Raw genomic sequence first — 17,097 nt, forward strand, 5'->3', positions numbered from 1 at the left:
TAACCAACTACTTTAGAGTAGTTGATCACCAAGAAAGTTTTCAAACTCTATTTGGGTGTAGATCAAAGAATCAAATTTCTTTACCTGCATTTTAGTATTCAAATTTTCCTAAAAATATTTTGCCAACGGGTGCATAGGCATTCGTCTGAACTAGTGAACCATCATCGGGTTCTCCTTGACCTATTTAGGTCCCCCCTTCCCTTAGTGTAGAGTAGGAGTAGTTCAAGGGAATACGTCTGGACTAGTGATGATTCATCGGGCTCCCTTAACCTGTTTAGGTCCTTCTCTCCCGCTAGTGTAGAGTAGGAGTAGTTAATCGAATTTCCCTTGATCTGTTCAGATCCTCCTCCCTCTAATGTAGAGTAGGAGTAATTATAGTGTAGAATCTATCGCATAAAAAAAAAAACAAACAAAAAGTGACCGTATGAAAGATAGGGTCTTCCGATTCAATGAAATTTCTCCAGCAAAATTTGAAACAACATTGCACAGATAGGTTACTACTCTGATAACCAGCGAAGCACATGCATGCATTCCCTGGAAGTTCATTGGATGCATTTATAGGTCAAATTTCTTTCTTTAAAAGGTCATGCGTAACAATATAGTATGATGATCATTTCAATGAACATGTGAGTAGAAATTTATGAGCTTTTATACCTCTTCTGAAGTAACAATATAAATTAGATGCCCCGGCACTTCAAGTTTGACCCTGTCGTGAGTTGCTCATCAGAAAGACGAGAATTTGTCATATATTGCTCCGTGAAATCCTCATTAATGACCACTTAGCACACACTACCCACATTAATGAAACCGACTCAGTTGGCCACCACGGGACTTAAGTTCCTTCTTGGCCAAATCTCCCTACTTGTATTCTTATTCAAGCTTTTCTGAAAAAACTTCGTCACAGGGTGCATGGAACATTGTCCAATAGCGTTTCAATCTCCTTTGATTTTTCATTGATGGATCCACCTCTTCACCTTAATGTAGGATAGAAGTAAAAATAGAATATAAATTATTGCATCAATAGGAAAAAAAAAGAGACAAAATACCCGTAATGATGCGATTAAGAATTCATAAAGATGGTGATGTTTGTGCAATAAGCGCAGTCAATGATTTCAACCCAAAAGAAAGGTCAGAGAGTTGAAGAGAGCTGCAAGCACGAGAAATTCGATTGGATCTAAAGTTAATCAGTAATATTACGCGTTTGAGATTTTTTTTCGGGTCTTCTCATAATAAAAGTATCTAGTTGATTTACCCGGTGCATTATTTGACACCGACAGCTGATTAACTCTAATCCCGAGATCTTAATACCATTTTTTATTTTGATCCCATTACTTCGACGAATATTTATGGGCGCATTTCTCGGAATATAGAAAATAAAGAAAAGCTACAACCAATCTTAAAACCAAATCAAACAAATGGTTGATCAGTAACATTGCTTGAAATTGCTGAGTTGTTCGATCGCGGGTTTTGTAGTAAGAGTACGAGGTATCAAAGCTTTAAATTAAGCACGAAGGAGCCACAACAGATTTTGTGATGAATTAATATCCGTTTGTTCTAATGATTACAGATCTTTGATCACAGAGAAATTTGTTCTAATGATCATCTCAGAGCTTGCAATAGATAAGTTGCAATTATATCACAAAATATGAGGAGGGGAAAATGAAACAAAAAAGAAAAAGAAAAAGAAAAAGAAGTGGAGTACAATTGAGTACATTTTGGACCAAGTGGACCTCATCATTAGTTGGAAAATTAGTTAAAGTACGTGTTATCTTAGGGCCTATATTTGTATATACGAAGTTCTGTACGTACAAGGATACATGTACACTTTTCATTTCTTTTATACATACATGTTTTGTTTTTTTCTTCATCTCTTTTCTGGACACATTTAATTTTTTTTCCCTCTTAATGGCAGATCTACTAATAGCTAGTTTGGGAGGATGGAAATGAAAAGAAAAGAAGAGAAATGATAAGTTAGAAAAGAAAAGAAAGGATCAAAGTTTCTATCTAAGTTGTTTGAGAGTTTTAAAAAAGAAAAGAAAGTGAGTAATTTTCTTTTGTTTGGGAGTTGAATGCAAAGGAAAGGAAAAGATACTCAAACAAATTATTTTACAAATATGCCCTTTCTATAAACAAATGTGAGAGGGATTCATCGAGTATTAAAATGTTTTGTATAGGATTTTAAGGGTAATTTGGCCATATTAAAAAATTTACTTAAACTTCTGTCCGTTCCTTCCCTTTCCGACCAATGTTGGGCGGAAAGTTTTCCAGAAGATGGAGGGCAGTGGAATCTTTCCTATTCTTTTCTTTTCCTTCTCATTTTAACTCCCAAACAATGGAAAAACTTTCTTATCCCTTCAAAACCTTTCTTTTCTTTTCATTTCCATCCTCCCAAACTAGCTATAAGTACTACCAGTACATATTCAATCTTGATCACCACCCATTTCTATCGCCAACATTTAGCGGTCTTGCCCACAAATTGAGGTTAAGCCCAACAAAATTAAAAACTTGACAGCTATTGCAGAAATTAGCTGATGAAGCTTTGATCGAATGGCTAAAGTTAATATTTCAAAAATTAAAAGTCCTGAGTTTAAATTTCTTTTTCTCGCTTCTTTATTATCATCCTTTCCCCGTTAAAAAGGCGTTTCTTTGGATAGTTTACACGTTAAAAGTGGGATTTGGAGCACGTGTGATTGTATTATGTCCAGTTCCGTCTTATAATTATGTTTGTTATGATATTTGATGTATAATTATATTACATTATTATGAGAAATATATATGAAATATTTTATTCATTTACACCAACATTTGTACAAATATGACAATATTATGCAATTGTGCATTAAATAATGTAAAGTATACATCAACCTCACAAAACCTGATGAAATCACAATTGCCACCCCCCCCCCCCCCCTCCCCCCGCGCGCGCGCCTCAGCTCCGTGCTTGCACTCACCATTTCTTGCGGAAGTTCCCGCGTTAAAAGATGATGCGTTCAGGGTTAGACCAAACATTGAGTGCTTAAATTAATTTGTCATTGAATGAACCTATTCAATTTCTTTCAAATAATTCACCACTCTAATATTTCTTAGATGCTAGACAGCTAAATAGCCCTTAAAGCTGATTAAACAAGCCACATGACGAAGAGGATAGCCAGTTCACAGTTGCAGAGTTTTCACATAAATGGTAGCATTATTCACTTTCATTCTTCGGGTTTTGTGGCATTGAAAACACAGGAAGAGAATGATGTGTTTTCGAATCTAAGTTGCCAAACCATATTAATTAAAGTCATTGGATTCTAATTTCCTGAAGAGGGTACATGAAAAAGAAAAAAAAAAAGTAAGTTGAAACTTGCAGATTGCGACCTTGCAAGCTCTGCAGTGAACAAAATTCATCAACCCCACCCCTGCATGTGAAAGTAACAAGCCACATGTACTGTTCGGTGATTCACTATCAAGAACAAACACTATTTGAGGCAAGTTTAATGGGATTATTGCAGCAGCCTTACCTCAAAGTCTTTTCTGTCTTTCATTTTCTTCTTCTTTCCTGTTGTAAATTACAGTGCTATTTTCTGAAATTTTTGGTGAAGTTACAAAGTACAAACAACGTTATAAAATATGAGTGAGCCTCCCTCAGTTTTCCTGTCTTATTCAAATGGTCTTTCTAGAATTGAAATGTTTGGTTATATCGTCATAAATACATTTGTGTAATATTTAGACAGAAAAAGGAGGTCAGTAATTTTTTGGAATATTGGGTGCATAGGCACACAAATGCTATAGCTCTTGAGAAAATGTGGTTCTCCTGCTAATGGAGGTTTTTAATTATGATATTGATGTCATGAATCAGGAAAATTGAGTAAACAATTTTTTTTTTTTTAATTTTTGCCTCAATGTCGGTGAGATCATAGAATACTGTATCATCTAATCGAAAAATTAAGTTGGCTTCTCAAGACAATGAATCCTTAAATAACTAATTTTAGTTCTTTTGCTATAACTTATAGGCCTCATTTGATAACTCGATTTAACACTTAAATTTAATAAGGTCCGTACCTTGATATTTTCTAATGTATTTGATAACTAAACATAGAATATTTTTAATTAATTAAATAACTCTGAATTGCTTAAGCAAAACATACTCTATAAAATAAGTGATAAGTTGTTCACTTATTATTTGAATATGCTAAAATGTTAGGATTTTAATATTTAACAATTTAGTAACTCAACATATTTATGTTTCAGATTTCAAATTTTAGATTTTAATTTTATCAAACACACCCTTCCTTAGTGTCAAACTGCTTGTTGGAATTATCAATTTATCATGACATATATAACGATTATTAGTCCATGCAAAATAAATGAATACAAGTCACCTTATTATATGATCCAACATCCATATATGTATGTATTTTTTTTCAGTGTAAGCAGGCGTGTGTATGTTTTATTTTTTTTTCCGAGCCACCAGCTGTCAAGTTGTATCCAGAGGTGTGTATGACGACTTTACAATGCCCTTATTCGCTATAGAAAAGAGTAGAACATAAGATTAGTAGCGAATTTATAATTTTGACCTTAAATGGTTAGATTTATGGAGTGAGACTTGGAACCAAATAAGTCGTCTTCTTCTGGAATCTGGACTAGATATGTGTACGGTGTAACTTAAGGGTTCAATTGGATAAAATATCAGATGGCATTGACATCAAGCGAGGCAGATGTAATTTTTGAGTCTGAATCCTTCCTAGCCCGTTTTTCTCAGAAATTCTCAACAGTAATATTATAAGCCTCCCGCAGTATTAAGTAGGCCCTATATGAGGATTAGAACAAACTCCCACCCTAATATGTCGACTTCAAAGCCCTATAAATACACTCCCCAAAGCTTACTAAAACCCACGAACTAAGTCACAAACCACACACGAAATCCCTCATTTTCCCCTTCCACTGCCCGGCATTGGCCATCATGGCTTCTTTCTCAGCCAAAATCCCTGTTCTCATGCAGCTCTCAATGCTTCTGCTCATAAGCTCATCAGTTTTTGCTGACGAGCATGAACATTCCAAATGGCCAGCACATCCACCAGCTGAAGCCCCTGAACACCACAAGGGTCACCACCACCACCACCACCACCACCACCCCCCAACCTATCCTCCAGTGAAGCCTCCGGTTCATCCACCGGTTAAGCCTCCAGTGCACCCTCCCGTGAAGCCTCCAGTTCATCCACCAGTGTACCCTCCCGTGAAGCCTCCAGTTCACCCACCGGTTAAGCCTCCAGTGCACCCTCCCGTGAAGCCTCCGGTTCATCCACCAGTGTACCCTCCCGTGAAGCCTCCAGTTCATCCACCGGTGAAGCCTCCAGTACACCCACCGGTTAAGCCTCCAGTACACCCTCCCGTGAAGCCTCCGGTCCATCCACCAGTATACCCACCCGTGAAGCCTCCAGTTCATCCACCGGTTAAAGCCTCCAGTGCACCCTCCCGTGAAGCCTCCAGTACACCCACCGGTTAAGCCTCCAGTGCACCCTCCCGTGAAGCCTCCGGTTCATCCACCAGTATACCCTCCCGTGAAGCCCCCAGTTCCTCCAGTGCACCCTCCCGTGAAGCCTCCGGTTCATCCACCAGTATACCCTCCCGTGAAGCCCCCAGTTCATCCACCGGTTAAGCCTCCAGTGCACCCTCCCGTGAAGCCTCCGGTTCATCCACCAGTATACCCTCCCGTGAAGCCCCCAGTTCATCCACCGGTTAAGCCTCCAGTGCACCCTCCCGTGAAGCCTCCATCTACCCTCCGTAAGAAGCTTGTGGCGGTACAAGGAGTTGTTTTATTGCAAGACCTGCAGTTATGCTGGTTTTAATCCCAAGGAAGCTATGCCTCTCCAGGGTACGTCCATAACGCTACTTTAAACATCCCCTTTTTACAATTTTCCGTTCTTCTTTTCAGTTTATTTCTCATGCTTTTTAGCTTAGGAACTTGTACAGGACAGCATTTCGTGAGTACCACAAAGTATTGTTCCAAAAGATACTAGTATCTTCTCCACCCTTTCATTTTGCCCTTTTATTCCAAAACAATCCTGAGCTACAATGTCATGCACAAGAACTGATTCGTGTTGCTCAAACAAAAGAAGCCGAAAACAGGAAACCAAGAAACCTTGAAGAATCGAAATGCTACAATTGGAATAAGGAAATAGAGCTTGTCACGTGGGCCTGTTGTTAAAAGTCATAAACCTTCATGACACTAAAGTGAGCTAAACGACAAAAATCAAAGAGTGTTCGCGCATGGTTAGGAAAGAAGGAATGGCTAATAATTTGTTTGACCGAGTCTTTTTTACGTTTTTTTTTTTTTTGGTGAATTACTCTGGGACTTCATGATGTATTGTTACTGTGGAATTGCAGGTGCTGTGGTGAGTGTTAGATGTCAGAATACCCGGTTTAAGCCTGTGGTGGCAGAAGGCAAGACAGACAAGAATGGTTACTTCTTGATCGTGCCAGAGATGGTGACCAGCCTCGCTTCCCATACTTGTAAGGTGTATCTAGTGAAATCGCCCTCCCTGAAGTGCAGCGCTCCGACAAATCTCAATTATGGATCGGAGGGAGCAAGCTTAATTCCAAATCCAGCTCACAAGCCCAATCCTTTGGGACCAAAATATGCTCTGTACAATGTTGGACCTTTTGCCTTTGAACCGGCAAAGCCGACCCCATGCCGTCGTTGAGATTCCTCCAGCATTGATCTCTGAATTGTCAAGTCTTCAGTATTTCAGCCATGTCAAAGCCTATGAAGTGTGTTACAGCTCTCCTTTTTTTTTTGTTTTTTGGTTAAATTTGGGTCCTGCTCTTTAATAAGTTATGCCCACTGTTAAAAGTGCCAGTTTGCAGTGTGGAAATTGAAAAATGTTTGATAGTCTTCCCTTCTTCAGTTGGGCTTATTGTTTGATATGTTCAGAATTACTACTGTATTCTCAAGTTGTATTGAAATATTTTAGAATGTAATGCTATCGTATTAAAATAGTACTGTATCCGTCCGTCGTATTATTAATGTCATATTTTTATTTTTTTCGAAATGAATGTTTCAAAAAGGAGTCACTCTCTAAAAATTAACATCTTGTTTTATTAGTCTTTTCACCTTGTCGACGTTTTCCACCCTCCGAATGCATTCCTCATGCTCTTAAATTATGAATTTGAGAATAACATATTGTAAAGTCACCCAAATCCAACTCCTCCAAATACAATGATTACATGTTCTGTCAAAGAGCTGGTTTCTCGACAAACGAATCAAATTATGGAACCGATGGAGGAGTACTTTTATTTGTGAATGAAAGAGCATTGCTGATTTGATACTCTACTATTCTTTTTCTTAGTAAATTAACCTCTGTGAGTCAACTGGGGCATTCTTAAATTATTACAAACCTAAAGCTGAGTAGTCAATTAGCGTACAACTGCACCAATTGTGGGGGACATAGATCCAACTTTTTCTGCAGCTGAACCTTTTGAAGCATGAACAGCTGGATATTGCCACGCTACAAAGTAAAAATCATATTAATCCTCTGCAGACTGCTGTATTACCCATTAACGACAGTTAAGTTCAGGAAGGTTCACTAGTCCAGTGTCCTTTCCTTGGATGCCAATCATCTCCATAAAATTTGTTGGATGTTTGTTTGCTTTTTGGCTATGTACTCTCCCTGTCAGCGTGCCATCAAAGCAAAGGCACATCGGGTTTTTCAAAGGTAGGTTCTGAACGGTGAATGCCAGCCGATTTTGCCATTCAGGGGATCCAAAGATTCCTGCTTTCTCTTCTGCTTGCAGGCAACCATTAACAATTTCAAGAAGGCCATTAGCGTTATGATCAATGTGAAAAAGTGTGGGGAATAATTTTGGATGAGAACGCGTTGGTACCCTACTAGTGCTGGCTGGTGGAGGGGCAATCCGTATTTGCTACCCAGATTCTTGATAGCATGCTACGGTGCTTATTGGTTTTTTATGAACGCTCTCTGATATTGCTTGAGAACACTCTCTGCAAAATGTACACGAGTTTGTAAAATATTTTTTATGAAACAATATTGGGTTTTTTTTTTTTGGGGCTAGAAACTGGTGATTGTTCCAACCCAATACGAAAAGAGAATAATCAATTATCAGAGGTAACCGTCATAAAATGGAAATGTTACAGGGATTTTGATTTAGAAAAAAAAAAAAAAGAAAAGGAAAAAAGAGATGTATGTCCGTCCATATGTAGGCCATAGCTCGTTAATTTGCTAGAAGCTTTGTAAGGGCATTGACATCCTTATTTACCAAATGTAACTTCGATAACAGTCACAATTAAGAAAAAGAGATTACATCTGAGCGATCGACCAATAAATCTAACTTTCTATCAGAAAAAAAAAACGAATAATCTAACTGCTTTTTCAATAAATCTAACTTCAAAGGACAAAGGACCTTTTTATAAAGTTTAATATTCTCCCCGCCGTAACTCAATATTCTCAAGGCGTTAAAAATACGAAGCCCTTAAATTCTTCTGCTCAGATTTGCCTTCAAGTTGTGATTTTCCTCCCTAGACGTAAACTTAGGTCACAGATTCTCGGTCGAAACACCTTATTCTCAAGTCTAGTGCTTCATGGAAAGGAATAAATTCTGCGACTTGAGAATGAAGTGTAGACAGGCATGCCGAAGGCCAATATAGCCCTCCAGACGAAGTTTTTTTTTTTCATTAACCATAGCAATTTCAATTACATTCACGATTGTAGGCTTATATAACTCCAAAGGGTTCAAAGAAAATCAGGACCGAAAGGAAAAATGGGAAGATTACTCGACCAGCTATCCCTAGCCATTGACGGTCCTATGGATCCTCAAGTTTACTGGCGGTTTTTAGATAACCTTTTGGATCTGCGGAATCCACAAAAGAGAGGTAGTACAAGATCCAAAACACAATGGTGGTTGTTGTAAATTGCAGTCTTAAAAATAGAATGCGTTCATTCATGTCAGCTTGTACAATGACAACCGTGCATGTGTAACCATTCCAACTGTTACGTACTGGTATATGATTTGTGAGGTTCTTGCATGCATGTTGTAGTGGGATCCAACCACGTGTCAGTTCGAGCATGAAGACCTAGCAGGTCAGCTCGGGCAAATATAAGGACAGTTCGCGCAAGGCCGCCGTCTCCTAGCTAGATGGGCTTGATGGGCCGTGGCACCCGAACTTGTCGGAGCCAACAGACGGATCCCTAGAAAGACTCTCTCTCTACCAGGACTCATAGTCCTATAAGGAAACTACTACCCAAAACTCTATAAATACAACACAATGGGCATTACAAGAAAATTGGTCATTAGTGATAAGCCATTTTTGTCACAAAAAAATTAAAAGTCGTCACTGATAACTTTTATTGACAACTTTCTAGTCGTCACACAGTCGTCGCTGAAGGCCCGTCGGTAAAAGTACATAGTGACGACCCTAAAAATCGTCAGTGAATCAAACTATTTTGTAACAACTGGTGTCGTCAATAATTGTTGTAATTTTAGTGATGACACAGTATCTTGTCAATGATGTACAAAGTAATGTCATCACTAAAACTAATCCATAGTTGTTATTGGTATAGACTCATTATTGACAACTTTTGTTGTCACTAAACACTTTTTAATTCTATGACAATAGGTTGTTATCAATGGAGAATTCTGATTCAGTGACAACACTTTATCACCATGAAAGTTGAAGATTTTCCTGATATAATTATATCTAAAAATGAAAAAAAAATGACAATGCTTGATAATTAGCAGATGAAGCCATCCAATACATTACAAAATGCCAAAATATCATATCAAACATTCGAATATCATAATGAAGTTCAACAACACCCTACAAATAGTTTGATAAGTGGTATTCGGCCTAAATTTCACATATAAGTCAAGGTAGCTTTACAAAAACAAATCCAAGTCCCAAAAAAAATATGTGCTGTCAAAACATTTCCTAAGTATAAGATTTTCTTTATAGTTCTTGAGTCAATTAGCAACTCCTGCTGCTGATCTTCCAAAAAGCTAAAATGAGCAACATATTTGCAGTGAAGTCCTGCAATTATTAGTTGGTCATAAGAAAAACTTGAGACAAGAAAGAGAACCAAAGAATTTGCAAGAAAATAAGGTAAATCATTCCTTTGAAGTATAATCTAGACAGTGACTAAATAAGAGCAAAGTAAGAGATAAAGCACTTAGAACATTAGAGTTCAAAAAACACTTCTTTTACTTCTACTAAATTATTAAGAACTTAAGAAACAATTAATATGCTTATGCTACCATATTAAGAACCAAACAGTGATCCTTCTATGGCTTCGTAGGCTCCATTTGTATGGTTCATTCAATAGATCATGCTTAGCAACTTCAACTTTTCAGGTATTGAAAACGATATTGTTTACCACTAGACCAAGTTTCGATGACAAATAAAACTCCAACATATATAGAGATTCTTTGCACCCATTGGTAATGTTTTAATGATTTTAATAACAAAAATTTGATGCATCTAATATTTTAGTGAAACTGTGTAAAATAATGAAAAAGATGCTCCACTATAAATCGAAGCTTCAGACTATGAGGTGAACCAGTACATTCACTAATCAACCTACTTTCAATTTTCAAAAGTTCTAATAGCAAATATCTCATGCTAGTAGCTTTAATAGCATAAAAGTAAGCAATTTTCAAGAAAAGTATGCATTAGATGTCATGAAATATCATATTATGAAATTTCTTTTCTACTAGTTAGCTTAGAGACCGCTTGTAGCTTGTTTATATGCAAATGTCTCCAAGAACAAACTAAAAATTGTCACTTTTATAGAAACTTTGTTGACAAGACCCAACCATTTGAAACAAGTATAGCATAGATAGAAAGGAGTATAAAATTACCCCAAAAACAACACAATAATTGAAAATTCCATAGCAAGGACCAATAGAAAAATAATAAATTGTTTCATTCATGTACCAAGATTTGGGATTATTACGGCTTACAAGCTTTCACACTAAGCATCAAGAAGAAGCAAAAGTACAATATGTTATCTCTGATCAATAAAATTAAGGTACAACAATTCTATTAATCTTATTCCTCTCACTCATCACCTACATTAAAGAAGTGAAAGGATTAATCAAATTCAACAAAATATAGCATGTATGGTACTAAGAAACAGTAATTGAAAAACAATCAGGCCATTTGCCTTAAATTTAGGACTGCAAAAGTAGTTACAAAGGAAACTCCAATCATTTTCTACCACATATGCAAGATGATTTGCTAGTGCTTCCTCCATTGTCCCAGATTGTTTGAAGATCTTATCAAATGTATAATGCCGACTTCGGTATTGTGAATTTAGTTGCTTAAGCAATGTTGACTTAATATCTTGACATTCATCATGAGTGAAACTATTCTAAAATATGAAGTTCGATCATACCAAAATCAGTAAAAATGATACAACTTGATAAGTCAAGTGGAAAATTGTGTCTCTCCTATGAAGTTAACTTACATTAGTGAGTTTCAGCATTGTTTCTCTGTCAGCTTCTTCAAGCTTAGACCATTTTGGTGCTTTTCATTTCCCATATTTTTGAATCACACAACTTGCCTCTGAGATAAACTTTTGAGCACCTTCTCCAATTATTCTTCCACTCAATTCTGAGACGTTAACTTTTACTTTCTTTCCAGCCATTTTTTCCTTAAACAATGCAATGTTATGAGTATGACCTCTCTTCCTACTTAAGTTCACATGGTCTAACCAAAACATATTTAGAAGATTATTAATATAAATAATGAAACATGACATGAGATATATTAAGTTGTAATGCAGTTACAAGTAGATCTTACAAACCATTTCCATTGTCATGAAGATCCTTGCTCTCATTAGGTGTATTATTTCCACCAACGGATTGGTTAGATACAACCTGCTGCAGTGGGAGGCTCATATGTTTGCATCTCAACAGATGTAGGAGATGCCAATCCATCCCTTGATGATGTTGCAGCAATTTTTTGACTAGCTGATGCAGCATGAACCCATATATTCTAGCCATGTATACAAAGACATAATCAGTATAAGCAGCTAAATAACAACCTCCTACCGAGACACCGAACCCATGTCAGCAGCTTCAAGCATAGCAAAAAAAAAAAATACAAATCATAGTACAAACAATTTAAGGTTTTGGCGTCTAATTCACATCAAATTGTACATATGTAGATGGATCTAATAAGGCCTGAAACTATGAATTTAAATAGAACATTATTGCTCAAAAGTTAAAGGATAGTCAAGCATAGTCGTTACAATCAAGCATAGTCAAGCGTAATCTGTGTTTCAGTTAATTAGTGGTAAGTGATTTTTAACAACCAGGGATGACTATGTTCCAGAGATCATTTTAGCTAATCAAAAGTAATCTATGCTCCAAAGATGACTTTTTAACAAGCAAAAAATACAACAGTAAGACAGTAACAGGATTAAATGAGACAAAATAGACCATACAAGATGCTGGACAGATTGCAGAATACTTGAACAAAACATTTGACCATCTTTGGGGACATTTCTACTTGCAAAATTTGAAGTGTCTTATTCTTTAAAATTCTCTTATTTCCCTCTTCCAACATCTATAACTAAATTCGTAATCCTTCCACTAAATTTTATAAACCCAGACCTGCAAAACACCTTTCTCTCTATATCAAAAAAATCCTCCCAAAAGGTATCCCCTAAACAAAAAACAAACTCAAATCAAACACCTGGTGGACTAAACATAACGCCAGAAATGCTGGCCAACTACTCACCAATGTGTCGATTCTTGGGCTTACGGTAATTTTCTTCAATGTGGTTGATAATTACCAAACTAGTATTCCGGAGCTTTAGAACATTGGGGACGTTGTAGTTTTGGGCTAAATATACCCCAAAAACCATACCTACCATGAATGAAAAACAGTCCTAATTAATCCCATTCCTGTATTTTTTTTAAGTTCTTATTGTCTATGGGCTTTTCGGTAATCCGGAGAATTGAGGATGGAAGCTCTAATACATGGAAGAACTAATGCAACGGAGAAGGAGATTATTGCACCCACAACTTAAATCTTTCTATGAGATTATTGAACCCACAACTCAAACAATCTAAAAGAAAAAAAATTAGGGCAACGTAATTGGGGGAAAAAGAAGAAAAACAAGGAGAGATATGAGAGGACTTACCTTAGAGTTAGGGGAGAATGAATCGATTTCAGCTTGGGGAATCCATATTTGGCCGAGAGTTTAAGGAAAATGGAGAGTGTTTTCTCTTCTTTGAGGGATGCGAGATAGAAAAGTGAAGAGTCAGAGTGGGGAGTTTGGGAAAAGGAACGGTGGCTTGTATCTCTCTGGAGAGTACTATGAGTTAAAGAGTGTTTATTTCTCCCAATTTTCAACAAAAGAGTCCCCGCCAACTTTTTTACTATTTTGTCGTCACAAAATTTCGGTACTAGTTAATTCAATCAATTTTGTAACTTTAACTTTTATTTGAATTTACTAACATATTAAATTTTTTGAAAATAATTTACTAATGTATTATTAACCATTTGTTGTTAACCATACTGTCTCAAAAATTATTAACCATACTGTGTCAAAATTGTAATTGGTAGAAATTTTAAATAGAGCATATTCAATTAACAAAGTACATTTTAAATAGCACACATTCAATTAACATCCAATACAAAACTTCACTATTAATCCATTATCTTCAAATAAGAAAAAAATGCACAATTAAACTAATACATAAAGTGTATTAGGTAATTAAGTATGGAGCTTAGGATTTATCCACTACGATAGCTAGTTCAATTTGAAAACTCTTATTTATATTCATATCAAATTAACTAATAATCATTCTAAGTTAAGTAGTCATAAGTTTATTTACACTAATGAATTTTTTATTTTTTAATTATTTTTATTCTAATGAAATTATTACATATACAAGAAAATTAAACTAATAAGGAGGCTCATAAGTATAGTTTTTAATTAACCCGGCCCGGCCCGGCGGTCGAAACCGGTGGACCGGTCATTGGACCGGGCCGGGTTTGGAATCAGATCGTTTGTGCAAAGAGACCGTTGACTTAGTCAACGACCCGGCGGTCGAACCGGGTTAAACGGAAACCCGGCCGGTTTTGGCCGGTTTTGTCACTAACCGGATTTTGTGGAAAAATTATATTGCTATTGTTGGAACTCGAACTTCGGACCTCTGCCCCAACACTACCGCCTGCTTACCACCAAACTACTTCCATATATGTTGATATAGTAGCTTTATTATGATATATAAATGTTTTTTCAATTCTATCTTTTTTTCTCTAAAACAAATTTATTTGGAATCTTTTAATAAAAATTTATTACCCTCCAAACTCTATAAGTTATAAAATGGATTCCAAAAATAACATATTACATAATTCATTTAAAGACAAATATTATTTTTAATAATTTTTTACACTTAAAATTCATAAATAAGCTAGATAATTACACTAAATATAGATAAAATTTTACACTTGAAGTTTGGTATATTAATAAATAACTTTATATTTGATTGATTCTTATATGAATTAATTATTTTATAACAAATTAAATTAAATGAGCTTTTGTTATGGCATTATTTATTACAATTTATATCATATATCTTATATAAATAATTATGAAATATAATATTTAAATATATGTAGTGACCCACCGGTTCAACCACTCACCCACCGGTTCAACCAGTAACCCGTTGACCCACCTCCTTCGCCGGGTTCCTTCCCGGGTTGGGTTTAATAACTATGCTCATAAGTATATAACAGTTAAAAACCATTAGAGAACACATAATGATTACAAAAAATTAGGAGTAATAGTTGCAAAAAAAATAAATATTTTAAATCAAACAGTGACAATACTAGGTTGTAACTAACGGCTATACAATGTTATCAGTGACAACAATTGCAAAGTTGTCAAAGAAAGTGCTATTAATACTGACAACTTTTAGAAAGTTGTCATTGTTGCAGTTTCCCGTTCTCTCCATGGCTCTTGGCGGGAATCGAACTGTGACGACAATGCAAGGTCGTCACTGATGTGTTGGCTTCCTTAACTCAATTGTGATAACTTTCTGTATTGTGGTTAAAGGATCCCATTCTGTGACAATTGTTTTTCGTCGCTGAGAAATGTTGTCACTAATAACCAAATTTCTTGTAGTGGGGGTAAAACAAGGTACGCTGTCTACTGTACTCTATATTGTTACTCTGATCAAAAAGCTCTCATTGACTTGACCGTCGGAGTGTCGCCGAGGAACCAGCCCTGCCTTTCACCTCTCTTCGCAGGTCAGTTCGCACACGTCTCTCTCTTTCTTTATCCCGTTCCTACCCAGTTCGCCCAGCTCGTGCGGTACAATTCGGATCTTGCTTCGGCAGTCGCATCACATGTATTGTCGATAAAATAGATAAACAAAAACAATTTTGATATCACTTTGCTCTCTTGAGAAAAAAATATGGTAATAGATCAAACCTCCTATATATACTTAGCACTTGAGTAGGAGATGACTAATTCTAGATCAAAGAATAGAATTTTGAACTTAGGTTGGATTCAGCATTTAAGGAGATACTAATAAAAATGACAACATTAATCATTTGTAATCACGAATCAACCACCAGTTAACAATATCTGAATATACATTGTTATAGCTCTTATTTCCATCCAACCGAGTATCGACATCTCATGTGACATTTCCTCAAAACAAAAAAAAAATGTGGCATAGGAGTGTAAATGAATCTAATAAAACTGAACACCCTAATGCTCAAACTTGTTTGATTATTTTAACGAGTTTAAAATTTTGATCAATTTTGATTTATTTATTTGCCGAATCGAATTTGAACGAATTTTTTTATCAAGTTTAAAAGTTATCGAACATGAAATACTGTTTAAACTACTCTTGACTGGTTGACAAACAAACTCTTATCAAATCGAATTCGATTCAGATATTAAATAATTTAATTCATCTTTCAATTCTAACGTGACATTACATCTCCAAAAACTCGTTCTAAAGTATGTAATGGAACGGAGAATCGGCCTACCAACAATGGTAAGATACTAGATTTTTAACCTCTCTTATGGGCCTCGATTGTCTGAAGTCCATAAACTCCTGATGTATATTCCTCAAGTCCGAGCCCAGTTGAAATGCATACTTGATTTGTTGATTAAGGTTCTGTTTTGCCGGAAACAACTTGCAAGGACTATTAGTAGGGACAATTGTGGGGCAGTGTCATGTGCAGGCCCAAAGGTTCCAACATGCTGCGGTGCTCAATGGCTGTAACTTTTATGGCCTGAAAGTAATAGGGAAGTATTGTAATTTTGAAAGTTATAAATTACTTCAAATCTTTTTTTTTTAAGCGTAAGTGGAAGATTCCTCTCACTCATACTTCCTTTACTGTATTATCTAAGTTATCCCTCCTTAATAAACTACTTCTAATCACTAATTTTTAAAATATATCACTATTTATCCATCACCTTGTGAGCACTTTTGTGAATTTTTAAAATTTCAAGTGATACAAAGTAACAATTGAAAGAGTTTATATACGTAACTTTAAAAGTTAACATTATCTGTAATGTCACCAGAATCGTATATAATATCTTGTAACAATTGTTAAGTTAGGTTTTTAAGTGACATTTTATTAAACACACAATTTCTAAATTGTTAAAAGCTAATCAAACTATGATACTCCATAAGACGAGTTTTATCAACTTGTGAAGGGAAAGAGAATAAAACAAGAAGACTGTTTTCCAATTAAACAAATTCGATGTTGCACGGTTTACACTAGCAATGAAGTTTGAAGAATGTATCCATTATCATCGGGAGACCACAAGTTGTCTCGATATCCCGAGTCCTCGTCCCGGCAACTTCTCTTTGTGAACAACAATTTATAGTCGATTAATCGCATTTCTTGATGAAGTTGCTTGATGAAACTCCACATTAAAGGTGAAAATCTTGACCAAATTATCTTGATTCAAATATCCTCGATGGTCTTACGTATATAATATAGTGTGGAAGTATTTGCTTCGTTTTGACCAGCTGTTTTTTTATCAAATTGCACCATATATGTTTCAACATATTTGAAATTTTAGAGAAAAAAAAAGGGAAATTTTGGAGAATGAATACAAA

General features: G+C 35.9%; 1 protein-coding gene and 1 long non-coding RNA gene across 2 annotated transcripts; one reads left to right on the top strand and one right to left on the bottom strand.

The window, feature by feature from the left end:
- Nucleotides 1-4,945: 4,945 nt before the first annotated feature.
- Nucleotides 4,946-6,989, top strand: LOC113756866 (non-classical arabinogalactan protein 31-like). The gene is made up of 4 exons (XM_027300350.1): nt 4,946-5,471; nt 5,533-5,744; nt 5,791-5,857; nt 6,370-6,989. Exons 1-4 carry the CDS (start codon nt 4,946-4,948, stop codon nt 6,684-6,686), a joined length of 1,122 nt encoding a protein of 373 aa, XP_027156151.1. The 3' UTR covers nt 6,687-6,989.
- Nucleotides 6,990-9,754: 2,765 nt separating this feature from the next.
- On the bottom strand, nt 9,755-13,293 carry LOC113763849. The gene is made up of 3 exons (XR_003467407.1): nt 13,146-13,293; nt 11,802-11,992; nt 9,755-10,027 (listed from the first exon to the last, which is right to left on the bottom strand). It is a non-coding gene; the product is annotated as an uncharacterized LOC113763849 (long non-coding RNA).
- Nucleotides 13,294-17,097: the final 3,804 nt, after the last annotated feature.

This window comes from Coffea eugenioides, chromosome 2 (genome assembly GCF_003713205.1).
Source record: "Coffea eugenioides isolate CCC68of chromosome 2, Ceug_1.0, whole genome shotgun sequence".
Classification (NCBI taxonomy): domain Eukaryota; kingdom Viridiplantae; phylum Streptophyta; class Magnoliopsida; order Gentianales; family Rubiaceae; genus Coffea; species Coffea eugenioides.